Below are 15,076 nucleotides of genomic sequence, written 5' to 3'. Positions count from 1 at the left end.
TGGATATTTGTGGCTCCATTTACTATAAAGACGCAATAAAAGCACAAAATGTGGTAAGAAATGAGGAGCAGTTTTTTTTTTTTTTTTTTTTTTAGGAATACTGTATTTTACATCCTTTTTAAAATGTGAAATATCACCTTTTTTTTAAGTGTCTCTGTGTCAACAACTTGGGGTGTTCAACCAATACTGTGCCATTCTCTAATTGTGGTGCAGAGGCTGAACAAAAATCATTTCAAGGGCCACAAATGCCCTCTAGGTACACTTTGGATGCCCCTGAGCTGGACGAACTTCTGGAACATTCACTCACTTGGGTTATGCCACATATTACCGATATTAGGAGGTGTTGCAGTACTATATATTCTGAGCAAGTAGGAGCCTAGATATTAAATGAAAGTGGCCTGAGAGTAGAACCTTGAGGAACCCCACCTGTGATCTTTGTCAACTCAGGTTCATTATTGCCAAATGACAAAACAATCCTGGTCTTCCCTGGTGTGCCAAGTAGACAATAATGAAATCAGTACTGAAATCCAGGATTACTGAATCAGAAGTTCAACATAAACGTTTGCACAATAAATCAATCAGGTTCATTTTTCCTTGGTGTGATGACATCAGTTGTTATCACACATCTGATCAAACTGATGTTTTTGACTCCCCTGTGATCCAGGTCAAAACGTGCCATAACACAATTCAGAAGGGAGACATTTGTCAGCATGACACCACTTGAAACATGTTTAATGGCTTAGCAGCCCATTTTAACAGCGACATCAAGCAGACATACTTCAACAAAGCCATAAATCCACACCAAAGACTTATGAGGGGTTTGGGATCAACGGGCTTCTTTAGAAAGTGTCAAAGGTATAGTTCAGGAATTTTAAAGTGAGGGTGTGTTAAAAGCTCACAGGCCGCTCCCACTTTACTTGTAACAGATAATGCTCTCTGTTTCATTTAGTAAAAATCTATATGATCATTGTTGTGTAATCTTCCTATATTGTGTAGCAAGAAGATAAAATGGTAAAGTATTTCCAGTTATATTCAGTGTTAGAAAAGTAAAGAGTAGCTAAAATCAAAATATCAGTATTTTCTCTGGAGTCAAATGGGGTGGCCAGAAATTTTCCATCGGGAGGCCATGCCCCCTCCTGACCACCCCTTAGACGTGCCACTGGCTACTTTGATCTGAAATGCTTTACATGTTCTGTTCTTCATGCATGTTTCACACAGGATGATTTTTGGTGGCACCCCATCTCCTAACTGCAATTCCCATATAATCATAAAATCCAATGCAAATGTGACAAGAGTTTATAAAATGGCATTGCTTTAAAACCACTGTGATACTCTTGAGTTTGGAATATTTTTAAGACAGCAGAGGTGAGTTCTGGTTCGGCATAAAAATGTCCCACAAAATAGCCCCGGAGAACCTCATGTATGACCTTTGTTCGCTTAAGCGAATAAAGAAATCTAACTGATTTCTTAGATTTTTTTTCCATGTCCATGATCAATCCGCAGTATCGTCATGGGCAGTCAAGTAAGTTCTTGACCAGGTGTTAAGATCTTATTGATCCGTGGCTCCAGAGCCACAAGTGGCTCTTTGGACTTTCCACAGTGGCTCTTTATAGCTTTGGATATAAACCTTTAAAGAACCAAGCAGTTTGTTTTAATGCACAGATGCAGGTTTTGGCAGCTTTCTTAGTTTTTCATGCATGCAATTACAGTAATAAAGTAATTCCTAAAGTACAATAGTATATTTTTCTTGTGCTTTTTAAAAAGAAAATGAATCATCCTCTTTTCAAAGGGCATATGTGTTTTATTTTCACTGATTTAAAAAAAAAATCATGTAACATTTTTGGCTCTAAATGAGTTTTATTTAGCAGGACAGTGGGTAAAAATGACTCTTTGGGTTGTAAAAGTTGCAGATCGTCGATTAAGTCAATTTTACTATCTCACCAGCTTTTCCCATCCATTAAATATTATTATATGATCGACTGGGTCAAACGCACAACTACAATCCAGAAAAAATAAGAGTTTTTGTACCCTAGACGTTATGCATTTTAAAATGTTCACTTAATTTAAACGTTTACACTTTCTGTACCATGTGACGTGTGTTTTCAGTGCGATAACATCCGCTGTGGTTCACGGTAAACTGATCTGGTCAAACTGCTGTTTTCAGTGGTTCCTCTATGATTCAGGTGAGGCCGTGCCTCAACGGGAAAACACTTGTCAGCATGACACCACTTGAGACGTGTCTACTGGCTTAACTGCCCATTTTAACATGAGCGTCATGCAGACGTACAGTCACAGCGCTCAAGGCGCTGCATGGCCCCCATGTGCAGACACTGAGTCCTCAGTGCAGCTGCCCTGGGTTCAGTTGTTGGTTTGCATGTCTTCCCCTTGCCTCTTATTAAAGCTTTGGATTTTGACCAAAGCTTTAAAACTTACAAACAATAGCGTTTGTAAGTCTTAAACATCCTTCAATTTCCAGAGTATTTAAAATGCTCATCCCATGTAGCAGATAAATATGTACCTTCCTTGGAAAGATTTCTGTTCAAGTAAAATAAAAACATGTCAGGTATGTTTTTTTTTTTGTTTGTTTTTTTTACAGCTAATAACTGAGGTGCACATTTTCAAGTCTGTGTTTTCCTGGATGTTAGGCCATACAAAGCTGAGGAGGTATTCCAGGAATTTATTGAATATTTGTCGTCCAGCCAAATGTTGAATTGGATGAGCAGGAAGAGGAGCAGCGGGGAGATTATTCTGAGAAATCAAAGGAGGGATTCTGAACTCTTCATCCCAAGTTCATCACCCCACATTTCAATTATCCTAGAAATTCCTTTAGCAATGAAAAATGAAACAAACCTTGAATTTTTTTTTTTTTTTTTTTTTTTTTTTTTTGCACATAAAGTATAGATAAGCTTCACTGACTTCTAATGAAAAGAAGTGATGTCATTCTGCAGCCATGCTTGTCACGGCTCAGGTCATGCATTGTCAACCAAACAAGGTGTCAAATTAACAAAAGTGCAGCAAAAAAGAATTTACTTTAGCTTATTTATGTCCTCTCTTGTCAAAGGTTACTTTAAACTATGTACCTTTTCAGTTTCATTTGCATCCACCTTTTAGATGTGTGAGACGGGAAGGATGATTTCTTTTTTTTTGTTTGTTTTTTCTCCACCACTGCTGAAAACCATGTGGTACCGTGTAGTCTGCCTTAATTTCCTGCCAGTTCCCTGGGTGGGGTGGGAGGTGGGGGGGGAGAACTGAGTGGCTCCCAATTGAACATAGTCATGGCCCTTTAAGGAGCTCCTCACAATGTAAAGCCAAAAAAAAAAAAAAGGGAGGAAGCGGGAAAAGAAGGCGATGAAGAAGAAGAGATACTGTGAGGGAAGAAAGGAGGTGGCTTGTGTACAAGTGTTCATTCATGCCTTTTGAGAGTCAGGGTTTGGGGGCAGTGAGACATCCTGGGAGGCCCCAGATGAGCGGACGACTGGTGTGTCACTTTTGATCTCCAAATGAAAGGATGCTCCTCGACATATGAGCGATGAAAACTATAACGCAGCCGGCTGTCAAAGCTGGCTGCACATTTAAATGGGGTTATTCTGTGCTTCTTTACCTATAAGGTTGTGTTTGAGAGCAAAATGATGAAAGGACTTGTTTTTTTTTTCATTAACACGTGTGTCATATTCCTCTGAAAACAATATAGGAGGATGGGTGAATAATCTGCTAAAAAAGAAAACTTTAATTTCTTAAAACTTATGTTTGCTAAAACAGCCCTGATATTTGTCATAGCGCCAGATATTAATAATATGCTGTGTTAAAATAAATATCCATTCTTTCTGCTGTTAAATATTGATAGTGGCCCCTGCTGAGACAGACTACACAGATGAGACGCCTGCTTTTGTATTACGCCGCTGTATGTTTGCGTTTTACGTTGTGATTAAACCTGCGAATGCTTCGTCTCGGTTGCTCCCTCGGCGGAGCTCAGTTACAGCCAACGAGTGAAATCTGAAGACTGGGAACATGAAAGGCGGGGTTATCACATGGGCAAATCAAAGTCCAAGTACTTTTGTTTGAAGCAGCGAGAGCTCTGTAATGTTCACGTAAAGAGCAGATTGCTGAACCATAAATGGGGCTCCTGAAATCGTTTTATTATTTTTTTTTAAATTCTCTTTTACAGAGCTCATAGCCATAAGTGTCTGGTTTTGGAAACAACACTGCTAGAGTTTTAAACTGGGTTCAGTTTTATGATTTCTTTTCCCACAAATATTATAATTTTCTACATGAATCCTCATACGCAAATCATTCCATTATCCAGAAAAAAAAAAAAAGCTAAATTCTTTACCAAGAGGTCGCAGAAAAATCCATGTTTCTTTCCCTAAATGAATCATTCAGCAGCAGGAATTCTGTAACGTTTTGTCACATTTAAGTTAATCTTAAAAAAGCAATGCAGCTGCTTTCTCCTCAACAGAAGTTAAATGTACATTTATAATCCCGGCTCCCTTGCTGTGCAGCTCCATTTACAGCATCCGTTTTGCTCCAGAGTGCACCTTGGCTCCACACAAACAGCTCCAGTGGGGGCTTTTATGCCCGCCACAATGTGGCTGGGCTGACACTTTGTCTGTGACAGGCCACCACAACCGTGCAGCACCGCTTCCATATTCTCAGGCCTCGGTCTGGCCACAAAAACACTGGGAAGGGAAGAAAAGGAAAAAAAGAAAAACAAGAAACATGATTGATGCCTTGCTTTGATCTTATTTTCTGCCATCCCAGAATGGATGATTGCAGACTACTTATGGCTGTCTGTCCAATTTAGGAATAATTGTTCCTTCTGTGCATACCTGATCGAGGACATATACCTCAGCTGTCATTATGGGATGGATTTACAACACCCTGTCAGAAGACCAAATGTTTTTCTGTCTTCAAGAAGGCAGATGTAATTATTTTTGCAATGTTTGCTTAGGTTTTTCCGTATAGCAGAGCAGGAAAACCATCACTCTTACATAGCTCTTTTTTTAGGCAGCAAGACAGCAGAACATGCTATGTACACAACATATTACTATGGTAAAGTTGCAGCATATTTAGTCAGGATAAAAAAAGGAAAAATACAGTCAGGACGTACATAGTACCTAAAAGCAGGCTCAGAATAGATTTTATTTTGATTGAAGCAGACAGTTCTTCTGTCTGGGTTCAGAGTCGAACTCGCATGAACTCAGAAATTCATCCAGTGTTGCTGTGTGAAAGAAAAATGTGGCGATCTTTGTTCTAAAATGATCAAAAACAGGAATTAAATGTATTCTATATCTACTCCAAATACATTTCAATTGTATGCATATGTTTGTTTCTTTCTCTTCTTTAGCAAAACACCTTAAATGCAAGAAGTAGGTCATTCGTCCAGCTGGCTCCTGAAGACCGGAGGTCTGGTGCAGAGCACCGGCCAGCCCATCAGCCTGCAACGCTCCCCTGGGTGCACGGCAGCAACGTACACAAGGACGGCCCTGGGGCTTTCCTCCTGGATCTGCATAACTTTCCGGACCTCTCCAAAGCCGATATCAATGGACAGAACCCCAACATCCAGGTGAACATGTGTGCCTGTGCACCTGCTGTTTGATGCACTTTGATGCTTTTCTTTACTTCAAGGGACACTCTAGGATTTTTGAAGTGAGGCTCTGTGAAATGTTGATAAGCAGTTAATGTCCTGCCTGCAGTAGATAACTCTCTTGGCGTCTTCGTTTAGCAGTAAACGCAGAGGAGTTGGTCCCAGAGTCTGAAATCAGCAGCTAGTTTAAGAGGGACCAAGAAAAAACTGGACTACTACAACTCTAACCTAAAAAAAATGTCATAAAACAAAATACATTTTTAAAACAATTTGCATCTACTACTTATTTACATAGAAACTGTTCATTACGTACACAGGAAATTGTGAGAGGAGGTGGTGCAACACCAACAATCTTCCCAAGTCAAACATAACGAGAGCAGAACATCCCTCAATCAGATTTTACTTGATATTTGTGTCTTTTTAGACCAAGACTGCTCAGATTTATTTATTTTTTGTGGAAAACTAAAGCTAATGGCTAGACCAAAATACCTTAATAGCAGTTTATGCAACTTTAAGGTGTTTTCACTTATTGGCGTTAGGTGACTAAAGTTAACACTTTACTACAATTTACATTTACAATGGTAGGAGGTTGTCCCCCACAATGATCATCCTGTTTGAAGCATGTACTGTGGATGTAGCATATAAAGCATTGTGGGTCAATGAGACAAAAGTTTTCACTAACCACTAATATTTTTGTGAGGTGGTCCTAGAGGCTTACGTCCCGCTTATATGGTCTGAAATCAAAATGGACTTCAGAGACATTAAAACCATTACAGTCAAAAACCTTATGGTGATGCGTGGGGGTGCAATTTTTTTTAACCCTTTCAGCCATCATTGATTGCATTGGATGGGTTTTTACACTAAAGCTGATGATTACAGGGAACTCTTAAGAAGGAGACAAAGCATCACCAAAGCGTGAAATGCATTCTAAGCATGGAACACGACCGGTATTCCAGTCAAAGTATCTACCTCGTAAAAAATTAAAGAAGGGTAAAAATCAATAAAGTTCACTTTAACTGCTACAAACAGACCAATTCACTATGTTCCCAGAGGCCAAAGCTAACAGATTGTCCAGGCTGTTGCGAAACCAAAGCAGATTTTCTTCATCTCTAAAATGCTAAAAAACCTGGGAATCCTGTTTTAGGAACCTTAAAACCATCGCTACGTTTGTTATTAACACGTAATCTGTAAATGATTTACTCTGTGGTAGAGGTGGTAGACCGCCAATGACCATTCCAATTTAAAGTGAGGTTGTGTAAAGGTCAATATAACAGTATTTACTCAAACCACTTTTATATTTTTAGAACTGACTTTATCCTGGTGAAGCCTTCTAAACTGTCATCATGTTTGCATTGGATCGATTGTTTACACAGGGAAGTGAGCTAGGATGTTGTGCCCCACTAATGATCTTCCTGTGTGAAAAAAAAACACTAACAATCATGTACAGAACTTCAGATCAGAGAAACTATCTAAACAAAAGTAAAACAAAAAATATTGTAGCAGTCTATCACCACTGGTGGTGTACATTTCCTGTGTAAATAATCACTGGATTAATGCAAACAATAAAACAGCCCACAGACCACGTTGGTGTTGTACAGTAGACACCTGGGGGGTGCAGCCAATCAGTACCAGGGGAAATTAATCCCATGGGTTAGCTCCTTTGCAAATGGCAGCCAGTCCAGCATGTAAAGTAACGTAAGCGTCTGAGCTCTTAAATATTTTTTTATTTGCTCTGTGAAAGGAATTGAGGCATATGTTGATTTTCCATAAAAAAAAAAAAAATGAAGCTGCGTTCCACCGGAAAGAAAGCTGTAAATGCTGAACTGCAAATATAGGCGATACACCTGATACGCCGCATTATGTATCAGATCATCTCATGAGCTCTGTGTTGCAGGTGGTGCTCTAAGACGGCATTAGTCCTTTTTAGTCTTGAGCCCTCTTGGATTAAATATTAGCTTTAGCCACCAAGTCCAGCTAATTTGGATTTATGATATGAATTAGGGTAACAAGAAGATTATCTACTGCAGGTAAGATGTTAACTCTTTATAACCTTTGAATTTAAAATTACCCCTTTAAGCTTTGGCGACGCAACAATGAAGGAAAAGAGGTAACAGGAAGGAGAAGAGTCTGGTGCACATCGTTGCACCCTCTTTCTTCCTCTTTCTCCATCCTTCTTCTCTACCCTTGCCCCTTTTCACACTTCCTGGATCCCAGTAAAGCGTAGGAGAGACTCCACGTCAATCATGCTGACAGCTGAAAGGCAGAGACTAACCAACAGAGCGTCACTGCTGCACTAAACCACGTGCAGGAAGATGGACGGTAGCCTTATGTAAATGTGTGGCAGGCCCTTGGTCATAAATCCCTCAGTGAAGCAGATGGTTGAATAACGGCTGCCATGTTTAAATCATTCTCCTGTCTAATCCACCAAAGGGGGCTCTTTCCATTTCTGAGGGCATCATTGCTAAATATGAGCAAGAACAAAGTGTATTAACATCTCAAGATGTGGGAAGAGAGAAAGCAACCAATTGAGCAAGGGCGTGAGGCTGTGGGAGCAAGGCAGGAGGAGGAGGGGGTGTCTTTGATCCTGGGATTCATCTGGCTTTCATGGTCTGGAGGAGGCCGAGTAGCCCTTTGAACTCTGTGTTTAGGTGGAGAGAGCCGGAGAGGTGGGAGGGCAGGGGTGGTGTCCCCCCCCCCTTCATATGGGAGGCACATGTGTCAGGACAGAAAGGGGGAGGGAGCGATGCTGTGTGCTGGGGCAACAGAAAGGGCCTCCTTATTGCATCCGATGTTATCATTCGTATCTTTAAGATGAATATATATCAATTTTAGACAACCCCTCCATAAAAATCTTAAACATTAAGCATAAATTAGTTGGCCTTTCTGGTAGTTTTTAAGCATCATTCTGAAACTCCCTTTACTGAAACGGAAAGAACCATTTAATTCACGGCCACTAAAACAAGAAAACACCCCAGTATGTGAGAATAATAGCACCTTCTTGAAGTATGTCCCTGTATGGCTGGAGACATAAAACAAATTGTTTGCATGATCAGAACAACATTGACTGAAATATGTAAGATGGATGCTTATTGGTGAGAGTAAAAGGACATGACAAATGCTTTAGCCAAAAACACCAGTGAAAGAAAAGGTGGCTGAATTTCTAGAAGTAAACACACGGAAGGAAAACGTATAAATGTCTGCTGGAAACCCTTTTTGCCTTATGGGTATGAAACAGCTCGAATCGTAGTTGGGGGCACAATATTCCTCCAGGAAGATAATTGGGACCTGTGCTTGTTTTCTTTCTCAGTGGCTGAGCAAAATGAATGAGAGAACATTCGGCAGCAGATGCTCTCTCACCGTTTTGACTTTGCTTGCAACCACTGCAGGTGTTGCATTAACTTCAATTGACTTTTTAGGGACAAACAACTTGTTTTAAGAAAATCAAGAGTAGGTTGTGTGACAAATGGTGTCCTTGGAAATGTTTTGACAGCTTTGACATCATCATCACTTAACTTTTGGCTTCCCTGTGCTAACTTGTTTTTAATCTAATCTTCCAGGTTCATGGCATGGCAATGAGTATAACTGTCATGAGCTATCATTTATCTCTACAGGTGACCATTGAAGTGGTGGATGGACTAGAGGGCCATGAACCTGAGAGAGGACTACGCAAGGAGAGCAAGCCCAACTGGGCCTCCCCCAACTGGAGAAACTGGTGGCCTCACACCTCCTCTTCGTCCTCTCATCAAACAGAGGAGCACGATCGCTCCTATGGGAGAAAAACGGAGGACAGCAACTTTCTCAGGCCGCCGTCAGACTGGGACAGGAGAGGAAGTAAAGCTCAAACCGAATACGGTGAGACTGACAGCAGGGTGTGGGTATTTGTTTGTGTTTGCGTGATATGTCACCGGCTCCAATGGGGCTCTTATTTGAGCACTGCTTCCCAGATGGCCGCGGTCTGATGCGGAATCTGTAATTTGCAGATTTACTGATTTAAGCTGTCAGAATAATAAGGGCAGTCATCCTAGGCAAGCCCCGATTGAAGCCCTTGCGCGTTTTTATGGGACAGATTCCGCTGTGGCGCAAAGCTAGCTGCGTCGTTGCATCAAAGTTCAGTCACAGTCAAGGAGCCGGAAGCACCATTAGGGCCTCTTAGGGACTCGAACCACGCTCTCCAAAAGCAAACCCCACAGATAAATCTGCCATGAAAGAATTTATGCTCACTGTCATACAGTGCGGCCCATGTTGAAGCATGCCCAAACCAACACAGTCAAACAGGAATTTCTGTCGTTTTATTCACTTGCACTGGGGTGTTTGGAGGAAAGATGTTTGATATTTAGTAAACCATAACCCCTGTTAAATGCCTCTGGCTTATCGCTGCGGTCATCTCCATCATTCTTCCTGTATTTTACACCACAGTAATGGACATGAAATATTTTATCTGCATTACTGTCATAGTCTTAAAGTTAATGATGCACCGATGGGACAATCATTCATCTGACGTGTGGCCTGAGAATTTTCTTTTTCTTCCTGAATTCAGATTTTTGTCTTGACTGAATATGGCTAACGTGGTTTATATTACTGAAAAAATGCGTATGCTGAAGGGCAAATGGAGGATATATAGGGTGGTTTGAACGCCAGCCAGAAATGCTTGCATCCCAAAATGGCCACATTAATGTTTCTCTCTTATTAAATATGGCTTTTCAAACGTGGATCAATGTGTGTGGCAGAGTCACGGCGGTGGTGGGACAAGGTGAACCTTATGTAACTGCTTCTCTGTTTGCATTTGCTGTCATTTCACTTTGAATTTTCAAATTAAGGAGTTAAGCATACAGCAGCTATGAGGTGTTCAATGTGCACTAAAATTTGTCATTGAACCTTTGTTAGAAGGCTTTTGTGTATTTTCTCATACTACACCCACACATAGAAATATATTTTATTGGGATTTTATATTAGGAACATACACGAAATCTAAAAAGTTTTGCATATGTTTGGATGAAAATTATCAAAAATGTAACTGGCTATTTGAATCATTGAACAGGATCTGATTTAAACATATTTAGCTGGCTGTATCGTTACTATCCTTTGCCTACAGAAACAGTAAAACTTCCCTGTGTTTCTAAAGCTCCTAGCAGGTTTTCTTTGTGGATTGCTCTGATTTTTATCGCCATTTATCTTCCCATGAACTCTGACCAATTTAACTGCCCCTGGTGAGAAAATGCATTCCCAAGTTTTATCACGGGGATGGTGTCTAGTGTTGGTTTTCCACCGCACATACCATTTGGCATGCAGATTAAAAAGTTTTGTTTGGTTTCTTTTGCCAAGAGAACCTTCTTCTACGCATTTACTGAGTTTGTCACGTGGCAAACTGTAAATGATAATACTTCTGACATTCCTTCAACAATGATTTGTACTCGCTACTCTTGTATAAGGGTCAGTTTTGTGGAGTACATGGCTAGTGGTCTGATTTCCTTTGTACAAGCTACCATTGACCTCCTGCTTCTACCTACACCAGCCTAAGTTCATGCAGCCATGTCTTGATATATTTGCATTTTTTCAATTGACAATAGCTTTTTGAGATGTCCAAAGTTTGGAATATTGTTTTCATGACCTAACCCAGCTTTAGGTTTCTCCACCTTATCTCTGACCTATGTCCTATGCTCCTTGGTCTTCACGATGCTGTCTGTTTAGCAATGTAGTGATGAAGGAAGGTTTTACTCTAGATTTTATTAAAGAATATTGAGGTTAAGAAGGAAGCAGAAAAATACATGCCATATGTAGTACTGTCCTGCTACTTTATGTAAAATACATTGAAGTTTGCTTTTATAACATTACAAATTGTGAAAAATACATGCATGAACATTTTTGAACTGCACTGTAACTCTAGGATTTTGTCTGTATTTGTGCTAAAAAATCGTACTGTCTTTCCTTTCTCTGATCCAAGACTACATGGATGGTGAAGGAGACTGGAGCAGCTGGTCAGCATGCAGTGTCACCTGTGGAAACGGCAACCAGAAGAGAACCAGGTCCTGTGGGTATGCCTGTACGGCCACAGAGTCCCGGACTTGCGACATGCCCAACTGTCCAGGTAATCTCCTGTTTGTTTTTATCCTTGTAAGGAGCAAAACAAAACCCACTCATTCTTCATTCAATCCTTGTCCCTTAAGGTTTTGAAGACGCCTTCAAGACGGCAGCTACTGAAGTGAGCCTGCTGGCTGGGAAAAATGAGTTCAACGCCACAGAGCTCTTTGGTGTTGGTAAGATTTTGTCCGTTTACTTTTTTTCCTCCACCCCATCCTTCTTATAGATGCGACTGCTTTATCGCAGAGAATGTTCCTCTACACAGTTGGTATGCTTCCATTTAGCGCCATTACTGTGAAAGTGCTGCAGGGCATGAAGGCCAAAGCTTTCATCTCTACCCACCTTTTATCCCAATGTTCCTAAAGTCTTCAGTAAAACCACACACTTGTGGAAAATGCTACTCCTGCTCACACTTCTGAATTTAAACTTTAATGCTGGCCACCAAACATTATCTCTTCCAGACACAGACAGCTGTGAGCGATGGATGAACTGCAAGAGTGAGTTCTTGAAGAAGTACATGACGAAAGTGGCCAACGACCTTCCCAGCTGTCCCTGCTCTTACCCGACCGAGGTGGCGTACAGCACGGCGGACGTGCACGACCCCCTCACACGGCGCGATTTCCGCTGGAAAGACGCCAGCGGGCCAAAAGAGAAGCTGGAGATCTACAAGCCCACGGCCCGTTACTGCATCCGCTCCATGCTGACCCTGGAGTCGACCACCCTGGCTGCGCAGCACTGTTGCTACGACGACGGCATGAAGCTCATCACCCGCGGCAAAGGGGCCGGCACGCCCAACCTCATCAGCACAGAGTTTTCCGCAGACCTGCACTACAAGGTGGACATCCTGCCCTGGATCATCTGCAAAGGAGACTGGAGCCGCTACAACCAGGCCAGGCCGCCAAACAATGGCCAGAAGTGTCCAGAAAATCCTCAGGATGAGGATTATTACAAACAGTTTGAAGAAGCGAGGGAGTTCTAGCCCACTGTGCAGCTCAAACTAGACTCAGAGACTCATGCATCCTCACAAGAAGCACACTTGTCATAAACCTGTCGTCCGTTTTTTCTGCTTTGGTGACAAGTTCCGTTTTAAAAGGTACTCCTCTATAATGTTGCTGCAAAATGTTACTCAGAGTTGGTCACAAAAAGGGAGAAATTTCTTTTTTTTTTTTTTAAAGGGAAAGTTACTATGATAGAAACGTCAGTTTAGACTGTGTCCAAGTTTGTCTCTGTAGATGTTGCAGTGATAGAGTAATGAGACGCCGTCTCCCAGGAATGTGTTGGTCAGAAACGGGCCAAAGGACAGAGCGGCTCAGTTTTAATAATTTTCTGTGCAGGTTTTATCCATGTAAGCTTGTGGGTATGAATATTTAGCATGCACATTTCTGTTTCGTTCATGTACCTCTGTAATATTCTGTCTGTGAGGCAGTTCATTGTAAAAAGCCTGCATTAGTTTTGTAAAGTATTTATTAAAGTGTAGCTGTGATTGTGGTGGGTGTCTGTGATTTTAGATTATCTTTCACATAAAGGTTTTTTCTATTTTCTTTTTTCTCTCTTGCTAAAGCATTCGAGCTCTGTGAGCATTTTTTACACTTCTTCTACTCTTACAAGCCCAAACTTCAAACTATTTTATTGGGATGTAATATTAAGGGCAAAAAAAACGGCTTCAGTGCAGATTAAATATAGATTGTCTGCAATCACAGACTCTTATTTGGATTTAGGTCTGGACTTTGACTAGTACATTCCAACAAACGAACGTGCGTTGCGCCAACCCAACAGTGAACAAAGTCAGTCCTCAAGGGCCAGTATCCTGCATGTTTATCCTGCTGGAGAAAAGAGGTCCACAACATGATTTTGTGCAGTGTTTAATTACACACAAGTGGACTCTGTGAAGTGACTTCTGAATGCAACTAGTGGTCTTTATTCATTAGTAGCTGACCAGGAAGAAAAGGAGTCTGAGAGGGGGACGTAAATGTATCGACTGAATCCAACCGGAGTCGTGTGCCGGCTCTACCGCTGAGACATGTGGAGCCCCAGGGGATTTTATTAAGCGGTATTATAATAGAAGGGCCTAAATGTGGACACTTTCTAGGTGTTTATGTGTTTAAAAAAACAAAAAAGAAACTGTGGATCCTTCTCCTGACATTTCCCCCTAATTATTCACTAATTTGTGTTGTTCTGCCACATAAAATCCCAATAAAACCCGCTGAGGTTTGTGGTTCCAATGTGACAAAATGTGAAAAAGTTCCAGTGGTTTGAATACGTTGAGACACAGACAAAGACTAAACCAGAGCTTCGTCTCTAGTTCGTACCTCACCATCGCTCAAAAGATAGGATATAACTAACGGAGTGCGGAGAACGCCAGAAATAAACATGCAGAGAAACGATTGAATAAGAAATGTCTAAAAAAAAAAAAAAGCCGACGAATATGCAAAGTGTACTGTCATTTTCCCACATCTTCAAGGTTCATCAGCTGCTCCTAGATTTCTCTCCTGCTGTCAAACAAACAAAAAAAAATCATCTCCAGGAACAGGAAAAAAAAAAAAAAAAAAAATCTCATCTAATCAATTACACTCCTCCACAGAGTTAAGCCAGTGCACAAGACTTCCATTAGTTCCATCCAGAGTGGCTGTCAGGCCAGGCCTTTTGATGGGGCTGTGATATTTCTTCAGAGGACGAGGAGAGTAAGGTTCCTTTGAATGCGACTCAGATTCTTTCTTTGGCATGTGTCCTCACATTCCTGAGTAATTTCTCAGTGTACACACACTCCCACACACACACACATTCACTGCTGCTTGTCCGTAGCAGAGTGTGTGTGTGTGTGTGTGTGTGTGTGTGTGTGTGTGTGTGCATGTGTGTGTGGGGGGGGAGTTTGGGGGGGGACCTCTGACCGTTCCCTCTCTGCTGAGTGCTGCAGTCATTGTCACACAGAGAAAGCCATTCATGATGCCCTCATTCCTGCAGTCTCGTGTGCTGCACAGCTGGCCGGGTGCAGGGGCTTGTCTTTATAAAGCAGCAGGCCCCAGCACGTTTCACACCCCCGAGGCGCTCTCTGTGCAACCGCCTAGTTGTTTCTGTGTTCGTGGAAAACTCCACGGGCATCGTCCGACCCATTTATCCGCGACTCTGCTTTTTCTCAACGTGTCCACAGAAAAATTGAACAAGAAGTTTGCTTAATCCGCTGTCAGTCCCTCCCCCCGAGTTAAAGCGTGGTTTATTGCCGAGATTAAAGAGAAGCAGCGTGGATCGTTATCTTGGCGCGGCGTCTGCTGAGCAGGTTTAGAGATCAAAGCGAGGTGTTCACCTTTTATTTTGTAACATTAGCGCCAAGTTCAAATTGACGGCATACCTTCCACTCCGCCACGTCTCTCCCGCCTCCACCCAGACTCTCCACTCCAGGCAGGCTCCCTCCTTGAG

The 15,076-nt window shown here is 41.6% G+C and overlaps 1 protein-coding gene across 1 annotated transcript; it reads left to right on the top strand.

Annotated features, from left to right (window-relative positions):
- The first annotated feature begins 1,510 nt into the window (after positions 1–1,510).
- On the top strand, positions 1,511–13,150 carry LOC106936189 (isthmin-1-like). The gene is made up of 6 exons (XM_015017034.1): positions 1,511–1,522; positions 5,345–5,563; positions 9,196–9,436; positions 11,526–11,669; positions 11,749–11,838; positions 12,124–13,150. Exons 1-6 carry the CDS (start codon positions 1,511–1,513, stop codon positions 12,639–12,641), a joined length of 1,224 nt encoding a protein of 407 aa, XP_014872520.1. The 3' UTR covers positions 12,642–13,150.
- Positions 13,151–15,076: the final 1,926 nt, after the last annotated feature.

This window comes from Poecilia latipinna, unplaced genomic scaffold (genome assembly GCF_001443285.1).
Source record: "Poecilia latipinna isolate Pla-1442-1.1 unplaced genomic scaffold, P_latipinna-1.0 Scaffold2093, whole genome shotgun sequence".
Lineage (NCBI taxonomy): Eukaryota > Metazoa > Chordata > Actinopteri > Cyprinodontiformes > Poeciliidae > Poecilia > Poecilia latipinna.
Note: the sequence above shows the minus strand (reverse complement) of the source record. Positions and strands in the feature narration are given on the sequence as shown.

What these genes read in the sequence shown, in the direction of transcription:
- LOC106936189 (XM_015017034.1), top strand. An exon ending in GACAGAACCCCAACATCCAG is followed by an intron (nt 5,564 to 9,195) that starts GTGAACATGTGT and finishes TTATCTCTACAG; the next exon opens with GTGACCATTGAAGTGGTGGA. An exon ending in CACAGAGCTCTTTGGTGTTG is followed by an intron (nt 11,839 to 12,123) that starts GTAAGATTTTGT and finishes TATCTCTTCCAG; the next exon opens with ACACAGACAGCTGTGAGCGA.